The sequence below is a fragment of the Asparagus officinalis genome, chromosome 8 (genome assembly GCF_001876935.1).
Source record: "Asparagus officinalis chromosome 8, Aspof.V1, whole genome shotgun sequence".
NCBI classification, from domain to species: Eukaryota; Viridiplantae; Streptophyta; class Magnoliopsida; order Asparagales; family Asparagaceae; genus Asparagus; species Asparagus officinalis.
This window is the reverse complement of record NC_033801.1, coordinates 89,832,736-89,854,909: the sequence shown is the minus strand read 5'-3', so window position 1 is coordinate 89,854,909 and position 22,174 is coordinate 89,832,736. Positions and strand designations below refer to the sequence as shown.

At 35.4% G+C, this 22,174-nt stretch overlaps 2 protein-coding genes across 2 annotated transcripts; both read right to left on the bottom strand.

The window, feature by feature from the left end:
* Nucleotides 2,084-20,145, bottom strand: LOC109851297 (remorin 4.1-like). Its single transcript, XM_020421356.1, has 5 exons — nucleotides 20,043-20,145; nucleotides 17,341-17,704; nucleotides 16,656-16,737; nucleotides 16,307-16,550; nucleotides 2,084-2,400 (listed from the first exon to the last, which is right to left on the bottom strand). The coding sequence occupies exons 1-4, from the start codon at nucleotides 20,110-20,112 to the stop codon at nucleotides 16,341-16,343; spliced, it is 726 nt and encodes a 241-aa protein (XP_020276945.1). The 5' UTR covers nucleotides 20,113-20,145; the 3' UTR covers nucleotides 2,084-2,400; nucleotides 16,307-16,340.
* Nucleotides 20,315-21,882, bottom strand: LOC109851295. Its single transcript, XM_020421355.1, has 3 exons — nucleotides 21,344-21,882; nucleotides 20,976-21,078; nucleotides 20,315-20,868 (listed from the first exon to the last, which is right to left on the bottom strand). Exons 1-3 carry the CDS (start codon nucleotides 21,503-21,505, stop codon nucleotides 20,324-20,326), a joined length of 810 nt encoding a protein of 269 aa, XP_020276944.1. The 5' UTR covers nucleotides 21,506-21,882; the 3' UTR covers nucleotides 20,315-20,323.

Sequence of the window (22,174 nt, the reverse complement as noted above, 5' to 3'; positions counted from 1 at the left end):
GGGTTTAAGTTTTGTTTAAGTTTGTTTAAGAAGCTTATAAGCATTTTCAAGTTTCGGTTTGTGAAGATAATTTCACAAGAGCAAGTGGAGATCATCTATTGGTGTTTGAGCATTCAACTCTTCTCCCTCTTTCTTGTCATCTATAGAGAAGTTTTCTTAAACTCAATTCTAGCATTTCTTATGTTTGTTCTTAATTTCATAAGCTAGATTTCATATTGAGTTTATATTGTTTTATCTCTTTGTTCACACACAACCTATTGAGCTTATAGTATTTACATTCATAGTACATTTTGGGTTGTGGGGTTTGTGACTTACAGTTGTACCTAATTGAGTTCTCACCTTGTTTAGAGAACAATCATTTGTATTGAGCCTTCATTGTGAGTTCACTTTGTAATACACTTGTACACCGAGAGGAGTGTGTGGTGAGAATATAGTCGATACCGAGAGGAGTGGCGTCGGTGGCCTAGTGAGAGGTGATAATTCCGAGCACTTGAGGAAGGCGATACGTGAGGACCAATACTTAAGGTTGTAGCTTGTGCATGTACATTGTGAGGATTTGTGAGAGTTGTTGGTTGACTTGATAACCGAGTGTGTAGAGTTTTCGGTTAGCTAGAAAACCGAATGTGTAGAGAAGTTTCGGCTTCCAAACCGGGTTGTGTAGTGGATTCTCCTCGAGAGTGGGGAGCGGGGACGTAGGACGGAAGGTCCGAACCTCGTGAACATATAGCGTGTTTGGTTTGCATTGGCACACTTATAACTGTTCACCTTATAGCCTATTGCATCTTGTTTGTTTCACCCTTGTGATAGTTTATATATTCTTGCATACATCATATAGTATATCTCATTGATAGGATATATCACATGTGTTCATATTGCATATTCTTGCTCATAAGTATTTGTATATCATATTGTAAGAACATATTAAATTAGCATAAAATCGGATTAGATTAGCATAAGACCCTAATCCCCCCCCCCCTAGGGTCCAACAAGATAGGTAACTTGAGCTGTCCAGTAAGCAGCTGACTCGGCAAACAGTTGACAAGTATCAGTCGTTGGCAAAGATAGGTCATCTAGGTGATTAGTGCCAAGCGACAGCAGGTGCTTGATACTGACGAAGCTTGATAAGTCATAAAGACTTTGGGGACTAGAGTTATGATGACTTTGCCAAAGCAGTTAATGCAAGGGCATGCGGCTATCGGCGCAGGGTTCGAGAAAACTACCGCCTCTACAGTCGTCTGGTGGAGGGCCGACTAACACCGTCTTTTTACTCGACTACGTAGTTTGTCGGCTGAAATAGTACACCGAGTGTGGGTTATTCGCAGAGGCCATTTGGTTAGGTTGGACGACTAATACTGCTTTTTTACTCGGCTATGTAGGTTGTTGGACAATAGAGTCGACCGCATGAGCAGCTCGAGTCGTCGAGTTGTACATAAGTCTGATTAGGTGTGGTGTGGAACGTGTGTTAGTTTCCCAAAGGAGATTAACACTAAGTTACTTTCAGGCTATAACACATAAACATTACACGTCCCGATATTAGTCTTAAAATTGTTATTAAAGAAAAAACTTGACATATGTTCTAGTAAAATTCGTTAAATTAAACGATGTCATCCGCCGTCAATTTAAAATATATTTTGGGAGCACATCTTAAGCTCTACTCATTTCCTGTTTTAAGGAGTTTTTTTTTTCCGAAAATAGATGTCGAAAAGTAGGATGTCAGGATTTTTCCCGTACAATATTAAATCATACTTGTTTCCCTTGAAATAGAATATTAACTCGTAATTATTTTTATCGCTGTTGAAATTAAAAAAAAAATCATCCTTTTTTTGAAAAACAAATAATTATCTGATACAAGTGGAATCCAAAAGCATTAAAATTCATTAAAATTTTCGGAACCCAAATTTATTCTCTCTTCTCTTGCCACTCTATCTCAAATAATTTACAAACATCTATGCCGCTAATAAACTTTGTTGGGGCTACGCTTATACTGGTGATCATCACAAAACCTAATTGGCTCTCTGTGAAATGAACATCTTATACATCAATCTCCACCTCTAATTATGTCGTGTCCTGGATGAGCAAAGCATGCAAGAAATTGACCTTCATTTTAGATGTCCATAGCATCTTTTGCTATAAAGACTTCAGCTGAGAAATCAAGCAATTTCAAAAAAAGAAAAAAAGAAAAAGAAAAAAGAAGAACTATATTCCATGTCATTACATGTTGATACTACTTGTACAAACCACTAAAAATTACAAGACTTGCAAACAAATCCTTCTCCCTCACCATATTGCAAATTGGTATTTCACCAATATCTCTATTATATCATTACCAAAGTACTAAAAGATTACAAGACTTTCTGCATCAGAGTTGAAACCACTTTTGCTCCGCAATTTTTTCTCCACCTACTAAAAAAGAAAGGTAAATTACTCTCCGACGAATAAAAAAGGGATTAACATCAAATATAAATAATAATCACAAGTTTATTGTTTTGGAAATAGATGGTTAAAATTTCAAAATTGGGAAAAACTCTGAATAAATGGAACATGTTTAATAAAAATTCAACATAATATAATAAGAGGGCACATAAAATATTTTCATATTTTAACTAAGGGGGAGTTATTGGTTGGTGTAAATACTGGGATAATGAGATAATTTTTGGAACACCACTTTTTAGTGTTATTCATTGGGGCAATTGGATATGGATTCAACTTTATAGTGTTATTGATTTGTTGGGATAATTGGGAGACAAATACTCCACTTCCCCCAAAATTATCCCAACTATATAAAGAACCCTCAAACCCCACCCTCAAATTTACCCCAAATTATTTGCTGGAACAAGATTACCCTAGCGTCTCTTCTTCCGCGTTCTTCCAGCGATCTCTTCTCCTTCTCTCTTCTCCATCACCCTCTCACCGTCGTGTTTGAATTTGTCACCGTCGATTCTGTATTAGATCTGATTTTGGGTAATTTTTGTGATTGAGCGCGAGAGGGCTAGGGTACGAGGTCAATGGGAGCGTGGAGGTTTTGTTGAACGGGAACAGAAAGCGGAATGGGAGTTTGGTGAAATATGAGGAAGGGAACGATGTGGCGGCGAGCAGCGGTGGGGGGTCGGAGGATGCCTAGTTCAAGAACAGACCACAGCCCGAGGTAGGGTCGTGATGGAGAAATTGGGTAGGAAGCTGCAGGAGAGCTTGATGTTGAAGATCGTGATCTTGAAGAAGATCAAGCATCCCAATATTATAGCTCTCCATGACATAATTGAGGTCAATTTTGTTCTTTCTTCTTTCAATTTAGTTTTATTTTTGGTTGATCTAGTAGGTTAGCGTAGTTTGGAACTTCATGCAAATTGATTGGTTCTTTCTTCTTTCAATTGAGTGTGTTCTTGAATTTTGTGGAAAAGGTGAAATTTTGAATAGCTAGACTGCTACTGTCTCTGTAGAGGTTAAATTGCAGCTTTTTGCATAAAATTTCAGCTCATGAGCAATGAGGTAGATTATGGGAACTATGAGGAGTGACAACCAAGTTACCAAAACTTGGATTTCTAATCTGGAGAGACAGAGGATAATTGAGTGATTTTTTCTGTTTTATGATACTTCATGCAAATTGTCTCACTTAAATTGTCCCACTTAAATTGTCTCATTATCCCATTTTACCATACTTTATTCCACTCAAATTATCTCAATGGGTAAAATTATCCTATTGGGACAATTAACCCAATTTGCCCCAAAATACACCAATGAATAACCCCCTCTAAGCTGGTTTCAGAATCCCCAGAAGTAATCAGAGGTCAATGGTCAAGTTCATTGGCAATCAGAGCACCGCTGTGACGGTTTGATTTCCATCCAATGCTTTTTATGAGAACTTTTAAGAATACAATGAATTTGTTGGGATTCTCCCAAAATCTCACAAATGAGGAAAAAGTCCATAGTATTGATGAGGAAGATTAAAAAAAGGCTAGCCAACGTTAGAGAATGAAAAAGTGAAAGTTTGAAGGACTGTAGGAATGTGAAATATTCCATTAATGGTTAGTTCTTTGAACTTCTAATTGGAGGGTTTAAAAGGATGGCTGTGTGTTGAGATAAAATTATCCTCCGGGCGAGAGAGGGAGGATTCTCTTAGTATAAGTTTGTTACCTAGAATTCTGGAGTGGTGTTAACCACCCATGAAGTGGTCCAACGTTCTCTATTTTTATTGTAGCTGCCCATATTTGTGGGTTATTAAGTTGATCCTATTTTTGTGGTAACTGCCACTAAGTGTGTGACGTACTTGATGGGAGCACATCGATATATATAACTGAAAAGAGTTTTGGGTCCCTAAGCTCAATTATTCTCTTGATATTTTCTATACACCATCAAACGAGTGACTGAGAGCTTAGAAGAACTCCAAAACATAGAGCGTTAAAGGCGTCTCTAAGCAAAAGCGTCAATGGCCGGAGATATGCCGATCTCTTTTGCATTTAGTTTATTCGTATTTGTAACATATATTGTGTGTAAATATGCATACATTTGGTATCATAGCTTGATTTATTCTCTGCCTTGACATTGTTCGAACGCTTGGTATTCGGTTTCCCGTATATGTCATGGATGAAATTTTTTTGTCAAATTATTTTATACAATTCTTGACATCATATAGGGTTGCAAATCATCGAGAAATAATTTTCTATAGCGTTTCCGTGTTTTTAAGAATGCCTTTAACATTTGAATGGGTGCTTTTCTAAGCATTAGTTTTCTGAGATTTTGACTTATAATGGGGATTATGCAATATTTATAACTTTATTTTTACAAAGTGTTTATGAAAACTAATGTTATGAATCGTTTAGAGATATTTTTTGTCAATTTTATGATTTAAAGCATTTGATTTTGTCTATAAATGGCTGAGATCAAATATGGTCGAAAACGGGTCTAAAATCAGGTCGAAACAACCCGGCTCAAGGTTGAAAATGACTCCAAATGACATGTAGTTTTTGGGTTTTTTTATAGAGTCGGACAACATGTCGTTTTCAAGGGTGAGTCTTGTGTGCGCATGAAATGTAAAACGTCTAGTGATCCATATAATTTTTTTTAACTTAATTAGGGATTAGCCACAACAAACCTAATTATGCCTAAGAAATTATATATTAAGTTAATTTTTGATCACATTTAATACAAAGACGTTAATTGTAATTAATAATGTTTAGTATAATAAATTTTATCCTACAAGAATTTTTATTATATTTAAATAATTAATTAGGATAAAATATCAAATTATTTTCCTGATTTGCCCATAGGTAGTAGGAATTGGAATATGATTTGATAGTCTGTTTGAATTAAAAATTTGGCCCACAAGCAATTTTTATGTCATTTGATTTATGTCATTGAAGATATGTTTTACATTGGTAAAACATATATTTTGTTTTGTTAGTCTCAATTTATTGACAAATAAGCATATCATACTCCCTTTAAAAGCACGAGTTCGGAAAATCTTTTTTAGACAAATATACCACTTTATAGTTTGAACTACCTTATCTATAATCAAATTCTAATTTTCAATGGTCAGTATTACCCTTCACTATTTTGAATATTTTATTTATATCTTAATCTATCCTAATCATAATCATATCTTATCCTAATCCTATGTGAACCTTGTTTAGCTTAACAATTTAAAAAAACTAATATTAATAAAATATATAAAACATAAAAATGATATTAGTTTGTTAAGATAAAGAAATTACAAGTAGATAACATATTATAATACATGAAGTATTGCAAAAAAACCATAAAAAGTTTTTAAATTATAGAAAAGACCCTAAAAAGTTCAAAATTATAAAACTCATCCAAAATGTCTCAAAACTTAAAATAAAAAACATGAAATTAAAAAATTCACATCAGTTTGCAAAGAATTTAAAATTTTCAGTTAACACCTCAATGTCTCAAAAATTATAGAAACACTCTCAAAAGTTTAAATTACAGACAAACACATTAAAATTCTAAAATTTTAAAACTTACAAACAACACAGATGAATTCAAGAGATTACCATGATACACCTAAAATTTTTAACATTTAAATTTAAAATTTTTAATTAACACCCTCAATATCTCAAAAATTATAGAAACACCTTCAAAAGTTCAAATTATAAAAAGCCACCCTAAAATTCTAAAATTTGTAAATAAAATAAGATGAATTCAAGATATTACCCTTAGACACCTAAAAAATTAAAATTTACCAAAATTAACCTCAAAATTTTTAAAAAACTCCTTCAAAATTTAAAAATCGTAAAAAAAACTCTAAATTTTCAAAAATTTTAACTAGCACACATCAAATTCGTCGATTGGTAGACCGCTGAAATTTAATATTTTTAAAAATTAATCTATAGTTTTAATAATTACAAAAGACACCCTCAAAATTTTAGAGTTACAAGAAATATACTAACATTTAAAAAATTACCACCAACACATGAAACATAGAATTTACAACTACCAAACTTAAAAGTAAATTTTTTTAAAAACTCTTTCAAAATTTTAAAAATTATAAATCACACCCTCAAAGTTCAAAACCACAAAAATGGGCTAAAATTTTAAAACTTGGCAAAGAAAAGTGTAATTGTTTGGTATTTTTCATATATATATATATTAAAATTTCTAATTTAGGGATTTACTATCCATTTTCAGCATCTAAGAATAGTCTAAGTTGATACTGGTAAACAAAAACAATAAGAATTGATTAAAAACATCCGGTTAATGGATAAAATTTTTAAAAATATTATAGATTAAAAATTATCGGCACTATATAAATTAAAGTAATTTCATATAATTTTAGTAATAAGTTGGGGTAGCCAAAATACATTCGTAACATTAATTGATAGATGTTTAAATCCATAGAAATGATAAAACACTATAATATTATACCTTAGCATTAATTGATTTTAATTTAGAAACTTTAATCTTTAACGTTAATAATATTTATAGGGTAAAAGAATACAAGGAATTACATATGGAAAAACTATTAGAATATTTAGAGATAACTTTAAAAGAATTGAGTTATTTCCATTACAAATGGCAAAGTGATGGAAATAAATCTAAAATTCAGAAAACGTCAATGAATCACTTGAATTGGAATTAACATAAGACATATCTATTAATGAAGCACTGAATGAGTTACATTAAAAAATAATTTAATAACTTTATCCTAATCAAAGAAAAAATCTCCATGGAAGACATAAGAAAAATTAGTAAGTATTCATAAATTCCATACTGTGTTCTTCAAATTAAATATTAATATTATAATCTAAGAGAAATTGGTAATGAATAATGCAGGTATTTAGTTTAGATCTTTATGGAAAATGACAGGGATAGAGCAAAGGTAATATTATTGAAATAACAGAAATTCTTATTGGATGCACATCAGAAGAATTCATTTTAGAGGAAAATAAAGAGATAGCTTCTAATTTATTTAAGTAATAAATTAGGAACACAAAGAATTTTATATATATGAAATTAATATTTATTCTCATTGAAATAGAAAAAAAAATCAAAGTCTATATTTTGAGCAGTTTGTGTTGAACATCATAAGTACATTTGACTTCTTTGTAAAGTTAAATGAGATGATAAAAAATTAACGAGCCCAGGAAAGATAATGGCATAAAAAATACAAAATTAGCCTGATGTCACAATTGATGTAGATGATGAAGAAAATACTCTAGAATTGTCCGAGAAATGATAAATAATAAACCTAAAGAAGGATTGATCTTAACTCAATAAAAAATAAAATAGAAGAAATAAAAACAATATTTTATGAATATTTTATAGAATAGTTTAATTATTTTGAGTGAAATTAGGAATCTTTAGAAGGGAGTTTCATGAATTTTTTTCAGTACTTTTATATTCTTATGTGGATGTTTTTATCATATAAAAGTATACTAGAGTTAGCATTAATCTTTAATTTATATTTTTTTATGAAGTCTATCAATGATTAGGAATAAACTTCATATTCTGTTTTGCATCGTTTTAACATACTTTAAATCAATCATTTTGCCATATTGGTTTTAAATATTCACCTTACTTGTATAACACTATTTTAATATTTTTCACTTTACAATGCTATACTTTCTCAAATAAAGCTTAGTTTCATATCGGTCAAAAATAATATGAAAATTCAAATTATTTTTAAATTATATTTGTTTTTTGTCAATTCAAATATCAACATGAAAATTTAAATTGGGTGTATCCCATTTAAACAAACATAAAAAAATAATCGGGATGTAAGAGTTTAAAGAAAAAAATGAGCATAAACTGTCAAAAATACTTAATCATGGTATTAAATCACGTGCATTGCACGTGTGTAAAAACTAGTATGTTAAATTAGGCAGCTATTCAAACTGCTAGTTTCTTTGATACAAGTTGTGAAATTCCCAAATTAAGGGGTGAAAACTATAACATTTGGAAGGAGAGAATTCTCCTTCATTTGGGATAGATGGACATTGACTATACTAGCTGGAAAGATAAACCATCTAAAGTCACCGAAGCCAGCACTGTAGCTGAAATTGCTCTTTATGAATGTTGGGAGCGATCTAATCACCTAAGTGTGATGTTCATAAAGACTAAAATTTCTACTGACATTCATAGTTCTGTTGAACAACATGACAATGTATGTGCTATGCTGAAGGCTATTGATGAGCAAATTGAAACTTCAGACAAGGCAATAGCTAGCATCCTGATTATGAAGTTTTCATCCACAAAGCTCACAGGCATCCGAAGTGTGCATGAGCACATCATGAAGATGAGAGACATTACAACTCAGTTAAAGAAACTTAAAGTTGAGATGTCTGATTCTTTCCTCGTACACTATATTTTGAACAGTATTCCATAACCATATCGACTTTTTAAGATCTCTTATAACACACATAAAGACAAATGGTCAATAAATGAATTAATGATCATGTGTGTTCAAGAGGAAGAGAGATTATTGTTGGAACAGGGAGAGTTCATAGAGTGCACATCTAGCTATTCAAGAAAGAAGAAAATTCAAGCTACATCGAAGGGAAAGGGTCAAATACCTATCCAAGCTGATATTAAGAAGGAATCCAAGCGCTTCTTTTGCAAGAAAAAGGGAACATGAAGAAGGATTGCGTCAAATTCAAAGAATGGCTTGAAAAAAAAAGGTAATCCAATCTCACCAGTTTGTTTTGAATCTAATATGGCTTAAGTTTCTCATGACACATTGTGGATTGATTTTGGTTGTATAATCCAAATTACAAATGAGTTGCAAGATTTGCAAAACTGAAGGAAGCCAGAGCGAAGTGAGCAGTACATCTTATCTAGAAACAAGATGCGTTCACATGTGGAGGCTGTTGGAGATTGCAATTTAGTTCTGAGTATTGGTTTTGTTTTGAAATTGGAAAAGATATTTTATATCCTCAATTTCTCTAGAAAATTGATTTCAGTTTCGATACTTGTACCTTTTGGATGTTCCTTTCTATTTCAGACAAATCTCTAAATTTAAATTATCAAACTGATTTTGTTGGAAACGGTACATTGTCCGATGGTCTTTTCCGTTTTAATTTGTAAAACAATGCATGTTATAATGCAACACATGTTTATGCTAGAACAAACCGATGTGTTATGAATGAAACTTCCATGTTTATGCTAGAACAAATTGATCTGTTATGAATGAAACTTACTCAATGATGTGGCACCGAATATTAAGACATATCTTCCTTGAAAGGATTAAAAGATTGGTGAATGGAGTACTTAGTACTTTGGATTTTACCGAATTTGAAACTTGTGTGGACTGCATAAAGGGAAAGCAAACCAATAAATCAAAGAAAGTTGCTTGGAGGAGCTCGTACATATTAGAATCATACATACGGATATTTGTAGTCTGTATATGGACTCATATGGTCAGAAAATTTTATTTCATTCATAGATGATTACTCACGATACATGTCTCTACTGGCTTCATAACAAGAATGAAGGGCTAGATGTTTTTAAAATATTCAAAGCCGAAGTAGAGAAACAATGCGGAAAAAAATTAAGATCGTGAGGTTTGATAGAGGTGGAGAATATTATGGTAGATATACTGAGGATGGACAAGCACCGAGTCCATTTGCAAAATATCTTCAAGAAAACAGGATAATTGCTCAATACATTATGCCTGGATCTCTGGACCAGAATGGTGTGACAGAAAGAAGAAACCGAACATTATTGGACATGGTGCTAAGCAAGCTGCTTAGCTCCAAACTTCCTAAGTCCTTGTGGACCGAAGCTCTTAAAACGGTTGTGTATATATTAAACCGGGTTCCAACCATGGTTGTTCCAAAAATGCCGTTTTAATTATTGAAACATTGGAAACTGAGTTTGCAACATATACACGTTTAGGGATGTCTGTCTAAAATAAGAGTTGACCATAAATGGGTATTTCATTGGATATGCTGAAAGGTCCAAAGGATATAGGTTTTATTGTCCATCGCATCAAACTAGAATTGTGGAAACAAGAAATGCGAAATTTCTTAAGAATGACTTAATCAGTGGGAGGAATCAACCTCAGCATATAGTTTCTGAGAAGGATCATTTAGATACTCAACCTTTCACCTCAAGTAGTAAGTTGATTGTCATTCATAGAGCTCCTTAGATTGACATTGCATAACCAAATGTTGAAATTAAACAACTCACAGTTGATGCAAATGACAATCAAGAAATTCCACAAGCTGTTGATAATTTAGTAGATCCAGTTATTCAGAAATTGCCTAAAAGCATTCAGTAACCAGTTGAACAACATGCTCCCCAGGAGGATGTTGATGCAGCATTAAGGAGATCTAGAACGAGAAGTCAACAATTTCTAGTAATTATGTCGTATATTTACAAGAATCTGACTACAATATTAGAGCTAATAATGATCGTAAAACATTTTCACCTCGCAAGCCATGAGTTGCAAAAAATCAAATTTATGGTACTATGCCATGAAGGAAGAAATGAATTCCATGAAGAGTAATAGTGCTTGCGATCTTGTTGGCTAAGGGGGCAAAACCCACAGGATATGAATGCGTCTTTAAGACCAAGAAAGACTCATTAGGCAACATTGAATGATACAATGCAAGACTAGTTGCTAAATGATTCACTCAAAAGGAAGGAATTGATAACACAGATACATTTTCTTCTGTTTAAGAAAGATTCCCTTCATGTAATTTTGGCATTGGCTGCTCACTTTGATTTGAAATTGCATAAAATAGATGTGAAAACGGCTTTCTTGAATGGTGACCTCGAGGAAGACGTTTACATGAAACAACCAGAAAGATTCTCCTCCGGCGATGGTAAGCATTTGTTTTGCAAGCTTAATAGATCCATATATAGATTGAAACAAAGCATCCCGTCAGTGGTATCTAAAATTTCATGATGTTATCTCATCATTTAGTTTCGAAAAGAATATCATGGATCAATGTATATACCAGAAGGTTAGTGGGAGCAAAATTTGTTTCCTTATCTTATATATGGATAATATGTTACTTGCAACCAGTGATAGAGGTTTGATGCATGATGTGAAACAATTTCTCTCTAAGAATTTTGAAATAGGCAATACATCTTATGTCATTAGCATTAAGATCCATCAAGATAGATCCCATGGTGTTTTAGGTCTATCTCAAGAAACCTGTATTAATTAAGTTTAGAGAGATTTCAGATGAAAGAGTGCTCACCGAGTGCAGCTCCCGTTTTGAAGGGTGACATGTTCAATTTAAACCAGTGCCCAAAAAAATGACTTTGAAAGGGAACAAATAAAAAACATTCCATATGCTTCCGCAGTTGGAAGTCTGATGTATGCTCAGGTCTGTACAAGACCTGACATTGTATTTGTTGTGGTAATTTTAGGTAGATATCAGAGTGACCCATGATTGTACCACTGGAGAGCTGCAAAGAAAGTGATGAGGTACTCTTCAAGGGACCAAAGATTACATGCTTATGTATAGACGAACCGACAATCTGGAGGTGATAGGGTACTCAGTTCAGACTATACTGGGTGCGTTGATTCACGGAAATCAACATCAGGTTATGTCTTCATGTTTGCCGGTGGAGCTATATCTCAAAGTGTGTAGCAGTCATTGATTGCTACTTCCACTATGGAGGCTGATTTTGTTTCTTGTTTGAGGCTACATCACATGATGTATGGCTAAAAAGTTTCATATCTGCACTTAGACTTGTAGATTCCATTTCTAGGCCATTAAGGATCTATTGTGACAACTCAGCTGTTATTTTTATGACAAAAACAACAATAGTCGAAGCAAACCATTGACGTTAAGTATTTAGCCATAAGGGAACGTCTTAAAGAAAAGGAAGTGGTCATTGAGCATGTTAGCATTGAATTGATGATAGCTGATCCTTTGACAAAATGCATGCCACCAATGGAGTTCAAGGATATTGCTGTTAGAATGCGATTAGGTTCCATAATGTGATTTTCATTGTATGGACATTGTTGTTTTAGTGAAACTCCTCTTTACGATATTTTCTCATATTATGGTGCACATTAATAAATTTGAGAAAAATCAATTATTATTGGACCTGGAATAAATGTAGCGTTTATTCATTAAGTAATATTCACATTTGGATTGATCTAAGAAATATAATACATAGTAATACATAGAAGATAATACTCAGTTATTAGAGGACTTATCGCCAAAATTCATGTATCGGATTTCTTAGATGGGATTTTGATTTGACACCATATTGAACGTATGGGCCAAGTGGGAGAATGTAAGTTTATAACCTAGAATCTTGGAGTGGTGTTAACCACCCATGAAATGGTCCAACGTTCTCTAGTTTTGCTGTTACTGTCCATTTTTGTGGGTCGTTAAGCTGATCCTATTTTTCTGGTAACTGCCCCTAAGTGTGCAAAGTGCTTGATGGGAGCACATCGATATATATAATTGAAAATGGTTTTGGGCCCCTAAGCTCTCTCTCTCTCTCTCTCTCTCTCTCTCTCTCTCTCTCTTCTCTCTCTCTCTCTCTCTCTCTCTCTCTCTCTCTCTCTCTCTCTCTCTCTCTCTCTCTCTCTCTCGATATTTTCTATACACCATCAAACGAATGACTGACAGCTTAGAAGAACTCCAAAACGCAGAGCGATAGGTGTCTCCAAGCAAAAGCGTCAATGGCTGGAAGTATGCTGATCTCTTACGCATTTGATTTATTCATATTTATAGCATATATTGTGTGTAAATATGCTTACATTGAGCTCTTGAGTGATTGGTGCTCTTGGGTTCTTTGAGTGATGTGGTGTGTGCTTCTTGGAGCTCTTGAGTGATCAGTGTTCTCGAGTTCAATGAAAGATGTGAGATGTGCGAGGGTTTTCCAGTTTGTCTGTGTAAAACTTGTATCACTTGTATCAATTGTATTGGTTGTATGAGTTTGTGAGGATATTGGATGAGAGACCATGAATGTAGGCATGTTGGGCCAAACCACGTAAAAAACTCTTTCTTGTGTCTTGATACTTACGCTCTCTACTTGTGTGGTATTTGTTTGTGTGCTCCGTTAATCCCCAAAAGTGATATCAGAGCTAAGTTGGTCGGAGTGTGTGAAGGTTGGGACACACTGCAAGGAGGAGCTTGTCAAGCATAGCCGATTGATAGTTTGCAAATCTGTTGCCCAAAGTCAAAGATCGACGATATCGTTGGATGGAGTGGTTTGTAGTCTTGAGTGTGGTGGCCTCAATGGAGATGGCTACCAATGAATGGAAGATCCAAGACGTCCAATGCATATGAGGCTTAAAACAGTGAACGGAGCTATGAGGGGCGATGCGGTGATGGTTCGCATTGAGGGAGCATGCGCAACCATTGGAAGGTGTGACGGAGGTTGATAGGTTACGGATGGTGGTGATGAACCTTAAAAAACAGAGGTAGCGATTGGTAACACAGAATAATCGGACGGGCAATAGCGATTGGTAATGGAGGGCAATAGCGAGGGTGGTTCACCTACACCAGTGGAGGAGCGGCGATTGACTAAGGCACAATGGCCAATGGGGGTGCGTGTTCAATATTGATGGTAGTTGATCACATTAAAGTGTTGGAGATATGGATCAAAGAAGTTTGAAAGGCTAGTCAACATTGGAGAATGAAAAGGTGAAAGTTTGAAGGGGTATAATGCATAGGAAGACGAAATATTGCATTAATGGTTAGTTCCTTGAACTTCTAATCAGAGGCTATAAAAGGATGGGTGTATGTTGTGAGAAAGTTATCCTCCAGGTGAGAGAGGGAGGCTCCCCTTTAGAAACTCTTAAGTGATCGGTGTTCTCGGGTTCTTCGCGTGATGTGATGCGTGATGGACTCTTGGAGCTCTTGAGTGATTGGTGTTCTCGGGTCCATGAGATATGTGAGATGTGCTAGAGTTTTTAAGTTTGTCCGTGCAAAACTTGTATCTTTTGTATTGATTGTATTGGTTTGTGAAGATAAATGATGAGAGACTGTGGATGTATGCATCACTGTTTAAAAAACCTCCTCCTAGTCCGCTTAGACGTATGCCTAGGTCTAGACGGTACCTAGACTGCCTAACTAACGCCTAACGCCTAGACGGTATTTAGGCTGCCCATCTAGATTTTACGATTGTTTAAGCGAGTATTGTCTGTTTACGTGAATTGCACCCTGTAGGTCTTGGTTATAATTTTATGTGTTGTATCCTACACGTCCTCCGAACTCCATTAACCTCCAAATATGAACACCTCCACTACACCTTCAGCAAAACCTCATCGACCACTACTTAAATGAAGAAAGAAATCCGCCTAGACACCATTCTGGCATCTAAGCTTTCCATAACATTGACATTCACTATCAATTATTATAATTAAAAATAAAAAAACATCTTAGGCTCTAGCATTAATAATTATTATTTTGACTATTTAGTATCTTAGTATGCATGATTTATTGTGGAACTAAGATTGCTATCTTTTTTTAAAAATTTATATGAATTTCATACATATTTTTATCAATTATTATAATTAAATAATTTAAAAATAGTCAAACGCCTGGGCGTATGCCCATGGGTCTAGACACTAGGTGCTCGCTCAAACGTCTAATCTGCCTAGCACTTTTTGTAACATTGCCGAGCTCCACCGATCTCTGTAACTACTACCAAGGTAAAAAATTCTTCTTAAATATCTATTTAAGTTAGTTAACAACATTAACTTAAACTTAAGAAGTGTAAGTTAACAGTAAACTTAAGTTTAAGTTTAAGTTAAACTTAAGTTTAAGCTAACACTAAACTTAAGTTTAAGTTTAAGTTAATATTAAGTTTTTTGTTGATGGTAAACTTAAGTTTAAGTTTATAGTAAACTTAAGTTAACAATATTTAGTTAACAGTAAACTTAAGTGTAAGTTTATTGTTAACTTAAACTTAACAGTAACTTATAAGTTAACAGTAATTTGAGTTGAGAATGAGTTTTTCATTGTTGAGATGAACTTATAATTTGAGTTGAGAAGTATAAACATACAAAGAGCTATTATAATTGGTAAACCAAGTAATTTAGTTAATAGTGTTGGTATTTTGGTATTTATGCATATTTGATTGAGTATATATATATATATTTATCTTCAAGTATCACAATTAAAAAAATAAAAAAGAAAAAAGTACCAGAAACCGCTTAGGCGTCCGCCTAGGCGACTAAGCGCTGGGCGCCAAGTCCTACGCCTAGAAGCGCCCAACGTTTAATATAACATTGGTAGGCATGTTTGGTCGATCCACATAAAAAACTTTGTGTTGTCTTGGTGCTTGTGCTCTTTACTTGTGTGGTATTTGTTTGTGTGCTCCATTAATTCCAACAAAAATCATGATTTTACGAACTATATTTGTTCAATTCATGATTTATTCAATAGAAATTTAGCTATATAAATATGAACTCAGGGGAAAAAAATAGTCATCCTCTCCAAATGAGTGGTTTGCCCACCAATACTGCGAGTTACTTTAATATTAATGTATTAACAGGATTGTCCTGCAAATATGTGTCGAATGTGATTGGACAAGTATAAGTAATCAGATAACTTTAAGTTCAGCAAAATCATTTTGAAATTTTATGTTTGAAACCACAACATAAAACCCTGATCTCTACTTCAATATAAATAGTCGAAATTGATTGCTGTTGAATATCAAGAATGCATAATAGGTATGTAAATGACCTTCCAAACAAATATCAGAGTTTTACCATACCAAAAATCTTGCATGCATGTGAACAAATTAATATTTACGTGAATAATATTTTAGCTTTCATTCTTGGAACTGTCTGATTTAAATTTCCTACTAATCACCACAACTCTATGAATTTTTAGCATGGTGTGTACGAAACATTTAAAATAGGACTTACTCGCGATGAGATGAGAGTAGACCAATGTCGGGGACTAGAAAGCTGGGCAAGTGAAGCAACCACTTAAAGAACTTGTCTGTCCAGTTCTACGGAAATATAAACTCCTTCTGGGAGTAGTCTTTGCAACCTGCTGAGACTGGACAGTAGCTACTGCACTCCTCATCTCTTGTGCTTTTCTCTGAGCAGACTTAAGCTTACTCAAAATTTTGTCCATTGATGATGACCTTTTCTTTTCTAGCTTCATCTAAAACAGGATAATAAAAAGTTCGAAGCTTTAGATTAATGATGATTTATGATAATGAAAGTGCATCCCCAGATTAATATAAAATGTTCCAGTCGCATTAAGCACCTCCAGTTTCCTAATAGCTGCCTCTGCTTTTGCTTTCTGCAAATTCTCCCATGCTGTTATTTTGGCTTCCTCTCTCTTGTACCTTAGAGGAACACGTAAGAGAGGCAGCTCATGATTTTATAAACATAACTGAGGGTTAATTGCAGGCTAATACCCTAAAGCTTCACCAATATTTAAGTTTATACCCTGAAGTTTAAGGCCAAATAATATCCCAAAATTTCACCCACTTTTAACTTTTCATACCCTCCATCACATCATGATTAAATTTGCCCAAAACATCTTTTCTTTATCAATTCTTCATTTCAATTTAGGGTGTTGCTATATAATACCAAAATTCAGAGTTCTGTGTTTGCGAAAGTGAAGAAGTGGTTGTTGTTTTTAATTTCAATGGGTTTTGGGCTAAATAGCACAAGGAAGGAGGAGCAAAGGGATTCAGGGGATTTCTTTTTAGTTTTGGGTATAAAGGTCAAATACTATCACTTGATATTATCACGCAATTCCTCTTAAACAAATTATGAATGGTGCTGTAATGGAAGGAACTAAAGTTACAGTAGGTGGAACTTTGGCGTATTATTTGGGCAAAGTTGAACTAAAGGTTGCCGAGGTTAAAAATTGGTGAAAGTTCAGGGTACTAAGTACAATTAACCCAAAAACCAAATGGTCAACTATCCATGATATTTCTTACTTGGAAATGCACTTTGTTGTCTCTGCCACTTCTGAAACAGATGAAGGATCAGCCTTGGCCTCTACAGTTTTCTTTTTCCATTCTATAATATTCATTGAACGCCTATCAGAGCCTCGAGCGACTTGCTTTTTAGACCATCTTGTAACAGTAACCCGATCATCAACTTGCACATCTCTGACTTCTAACTTTGAGAAATGGCTCTCAAGTTTTTCAATTGGATGGGCTAATGGTGATTGAGAGAATGGATGTCTCTCTTTAGGAGAAGACTGAGTGCTTTCATCAGGGCTCATCTGTGTAGCCACATCCTTCCTTAAAATTGCAGAAGACAACCTGCTGTTTCCTCTGTTGCTATCGACTTTTTCATCTGATCAGCACTCAAGATACAGCAAAGCAAGGTGAGAAAAGAAATTGGGCAAGCATTAGATCTTAGAAACAAAGTGCTTCGAAAGAGGGTAATATAAACTCTTTGAAAATAAAAAAGAAGTTTTGGAAAATTCAGCATACTGAATGTTAGATAGCCTTCCCTATTTTAGCAAACTGCGATTTTTTCCCCTAGATATATGAAATAAATCAGAAGAAACAGTTTATAGATATCATAGAGCAATATATACAATCGTAACATTTTCTTAGCTCGTTTTTCCCAGTAGTAAATGCTCTAACTATTCTTAGAAACAAAAAATGAAGACATTCCTTTCTCTGCATTTGCATAAAAGAGAAAAATAGAACTATTTTCTGTCACGGGACGTAACTAAGGTAGGGAACAATCATCTGATCATTCTTCACAAGGTCCTATTGATCTAGATAATTGAAAAGGAACTAAAAATTTGTCCGGAATTGTTCTAGCTTGGAGTGAGCAGCGACTACATAATGCAAACTGGAGAGGAAAAAGAAATATGCTCACCAGTACGGAGGCCACAATAAGAACTTAGTAACAGTTTTCATATAGGTGATCTCATATATACAGTTCAAGTGATGAAAGTTGAACAATACTTAGATGCCCTTTTCATCAATCTGTATACACTTGTACTTATATTAAGAATATTATTTCTTGCATCTTTTAACAGATGAAATGTTCTTTGAATGGTTATTAGCCACAACTGTGGTCTAAAGACGATAAGCCAAGTGATCCGCATATTTTTGTTGCATGGAAAACCAAAGTCCCGTCAATTCTTTGCTTTGGCATGGAAGTTTTTGAATCAAGGTGTCCTCATGCCACTAAATTAAGTTCCCTAGAGACTTGAAATACACCTGGGAAAGAAGGATCACTTGTAGCATCATCTATGAGCAAATTAACAGTACTTTATTACCATCTAACCCACAACCATACTTTGCAACAATATAATGCCTTGAAAAAGTTTTGATGTGCACTTTTGATACACAGATTTAGTTATGTATAGGAGGTAGATTCTTTCTTACTACACTTCTCACAATGAACTGCACATATTCAGCAACATACAAGAAAGAGAGCAAGGAAATACTCAGACAAGAGAGGGGAAATGAGAAGTCCTAAGGTGTACTCACTATTTCGTGAATCGTGATGGATAGCCACATAGGCAGAGCAGATTCAGACACAAGAAATATAAGGTGATGAAATCGCAACATTGTAAATTTTGAAGACTTCCAAGGAGATAACACCAGAATGGAGATGATCCGCTGATTAGGTTTATATATATATTTAGATGGATGCAATTTCTTGAACTCGAGCCCGTAGAATAAAAGCAAAATTTTAAGGAATCATACGTTATTAGGGACCTTCAAATCTTTAGGAACCGATCAACCATAACATAAAGATGTTTCTTCGATAACTGCTTGAATTATTCTAGAAATCTCATATGGTCTGTAAGAAATGCTTGGATAGCGGGAAATGCTTAAGTGCAAGTCCTGCATAGCGGCTAGTAACTCCTAACTGGGGATTCTGATATGTTGAAAATCATGGGGGTAATCTGTTAATTGTCCAAAGTTAAGGGGGTTTCTGCTATTTAGCATATAGAAAAATGGAAACACAGTAAAATAATATCAGCATTAATGCTCAAGTGCTTTCAACTAAACTATGAATAAGCCGTGGGTTCCCCTTTTTAGTTGGTTCCCATGGGAGGCAGTTGATTAATAAACAGTACTGGAGAAATCAGCCTATGACCTATGATAATATCATATCATATAGCTGTGGCATCTAGTAAACATATCTTCCAAAATGGACAAAAATATCAGTAAGACTAGAACCAGAAAACTGAAACAAGTCCGCATAAGTTACCTAGTTAAGTTGTGCAATATTGTCACCACATAAATCAGAAGGGTTAAGATGGGTTCATGGAGAAATAATAACTTGAGCTACCCCAAAGAGAATTTGCTTGGAAACAACTAAAATGGATTCGGTACCTTTTTACTAAATGGAAGAGAAAGCCGTGAAGAGATATGAAAGGAAGAATATGATTTAGTTCCCCAAAAAACTCCCTCCCCATCCCTTCTCTTGAAAACACTAAGATAAATGCTTTGATGTTGTTATTGTTTTGTCGAAGGATTAAGCTAGCTACAGTACTACACAAACAACACACCAAGAACAAATCCATAGCTTAAGGTAATCAACTATCAAATGGAATTCCCACACATGCACAACATAACCAAACTCTGGCAAATTCATCTCATCCACACTAACCCTAATTCAAATCTCAAAATATATAGAGAAAAGAAAAGAAATCACAAACCTTGCACAGTCCCCTGTGAGCTTGGCAGAGACGAGCAAGACTCAACCATTGTATCCGACCACCCATGCATACTCGCCGATCTCAGTATCAAGGCTTCCGCATTTTCGCCAGACGAAGGAAACTCCCACCATAACACCTCCTTACCCCCACCCCACCCACCACCACCAAAACCCCCTTATCCCCTACAGAGACCTCACCCAGGAAGGGACCCAGCCACCAATGCCCCCACACAGCTCTCCCATTATTCAAAGAGTGATTGCTGGCCGCAGACGACGTCAGAGTTAAGCCGGAGGCCGAGGGCCCGCTCTTCGACTTGGCCGGCGGTGATGCGGCGGAGGGACCGAGCTCCGGCCAGCATTCTCACTTCCGACCGGGCTAAATATCCATTTCTCAGCATCCTCCCATTTCGAGGGAATGGGTCTCCCATTATTGAAGGGCATGTACCTCCTGCTCGAGATTGAAGGCGGTGGGACCCGCTCCGAGCTCCATCCCTTCGGGTATCGGTAATTGGGGGTCCCAGGGCTCTTCATGGTGCTCAAGCTGCTCATAAGGAACCGAGGGGAGATGATGGAGACATCGGCATTATGTCCATTGAAATCGAGGGAGGTTGGTCGGTGGTCTCGGGGTTTTCGCTTGGGGAACGAGTGGGACTCAGATCTAAACCTCCTGTTCTTGCACTCTTGACACAAAAAAGATCCAATTTTGGATTCAAATTCCAACAACGCAGCGAAATTTAGTACAAATTGTTTACCTATTACGGCATGAGAAAAGGAATGCTTTGATGGGTCAAGAGTTTCTTCCTCTCCCTCCTCCTCTTGCTCAAATTCTGTGACGTTATTGATGGGTTTTTAGCCGGCTAGCTAGGATTCAAACAAAACTAACAACTGGAAAGGGAAAGCGAAAGACAAAAGTAAAGAAGCGGCCACTGCTGACCTTTAGCTTTATAGGATGCTGTTGATGATGACGGTGGATTGTTGCTATCCTCGTGAAGACAAGTTGCTCTCTGTGGATCTGGATCTGGGCTTGCAGCCAAATTCTGAACCAGGAGACAAAAATCCAAGAAACACAAAAATGTGAGAGAAAATGAAGAGAGAGAGAGAGAGGGTTTGTTCCCGTTCAAATCCCACTTAATCATTACTAAATGCCAACGAAATTCTCTGTCTGCTGACCGCTGATATCTCTCAATCTTTTTTTTCGTTAAAAAGTTGGTACTTAATGTGTGTGGTGTGAAAAGCATCAGACTAGTCAAAGGGAATCCGATGCAAAGTAAAAAATAAATAATGAGTGAATAGAAAGAAGACCAAGATGGAGAAGAGCGCATCGCCGTCGGAGACGGAGGAGCAGCGGTCGAGAGCGGCGGTGTGATTTCTGAAGAAGATGAACGATGGGTCTGGGCTGCTATTGGATTGGGTTCTTCTGATGACGGTGGATCTTGAAGAATGTTGCCGATTGAAGCCCGGCATTGTTTGGTTTGTTTGCTACTGGGTCTGAGGAGTGTGGGGTTTGCGGGGGGAGAGAGAGAGAGAGAGAGAGAGAGAGAGCGTGTGTAGGGGTATCGCTTGGCTGGGGAGTTGGTGGTGATGAGTTATGGGTTAATTATTACTCGTCTTGCTCTGCATTGTAGCTGCATTGGGATTTGGGATACTTGCATGATTCATTTCTTGTCTTGGGATATCTCAAAATTTTGCATTAGAAAATAAGATATATGTCACCGTGGATGTATCTGCGTACCTACCCGTTAAGACACGAATAGATACATTTGAATATCTATCAATCATACAGCTGCGGTTGCTTTGGCCATTCAATTAATGGATTTTAGATTAAATTTGATGATCCAAGGATCTAATCTTAGATTTTTGATATGTGAAACATACCAGTGGACTCACATGTATCATATTAACTATGTATTTTGCAATCTTAGAATGTTTTCCTCGTATCCATTTTGTATCTGTATGTATTTTCTCTTATTTTATTTGTATCCGTAATCGATTTGGCTGATGTGGACATAAGTTTTCTTAACCAATACATATACATATCATATTCGTAGCCGTGATTGGCAACCAAATACGAACAGGATAAATATCATATCGTACATTTGCAATCCATCTGTACCCCCTAGAATTAACACATTT

Coding starts and splice junctions, on each gene's coding strand:
- LOC109851297 (XM_020421356.1), bottom strand. CDS start 20,112: ATGCATGGGTGGTCGGATACAATGGTTGAGTCTTGCTCGTCTCTGCCA. Junction 17,705..20,042: donor CTCACAGGGGACTGTGCAAG/GTTTGTGATTTC, acceptor AGTGCTGATCAG/ATGAAAAAGTCGATAGCAAC. Junction 16,738..17,340: donor ACAACAAAGTGCATTTCCAA/GTAAGAAATATC, acceptor TGTTCCTCTAAG/GTACAAGAGAGAGGAAGCCA.
- LOC109851295 (XM_020421355.1), bottom strand. CDS start 21,505: ATGCCGGGCTTCAATCGGCAACATTCTTCAAGATCCACCGTCATCAGA. Junction 21,079..21,343: donor ATGCGCTCTTCTCCATCTTG/GTCTTCTTTCTA, acceptor CTCCTGGTTCAG/AATTTGGCTGCAAGCCCAGA. Junction 20,869..20,975: donor AGCATCCTATAAAGCTAAAG/GTCAGCAGTGGC, acceptor ATAACGTCACAG/AATTTGAGCAAGAGGAGGAG.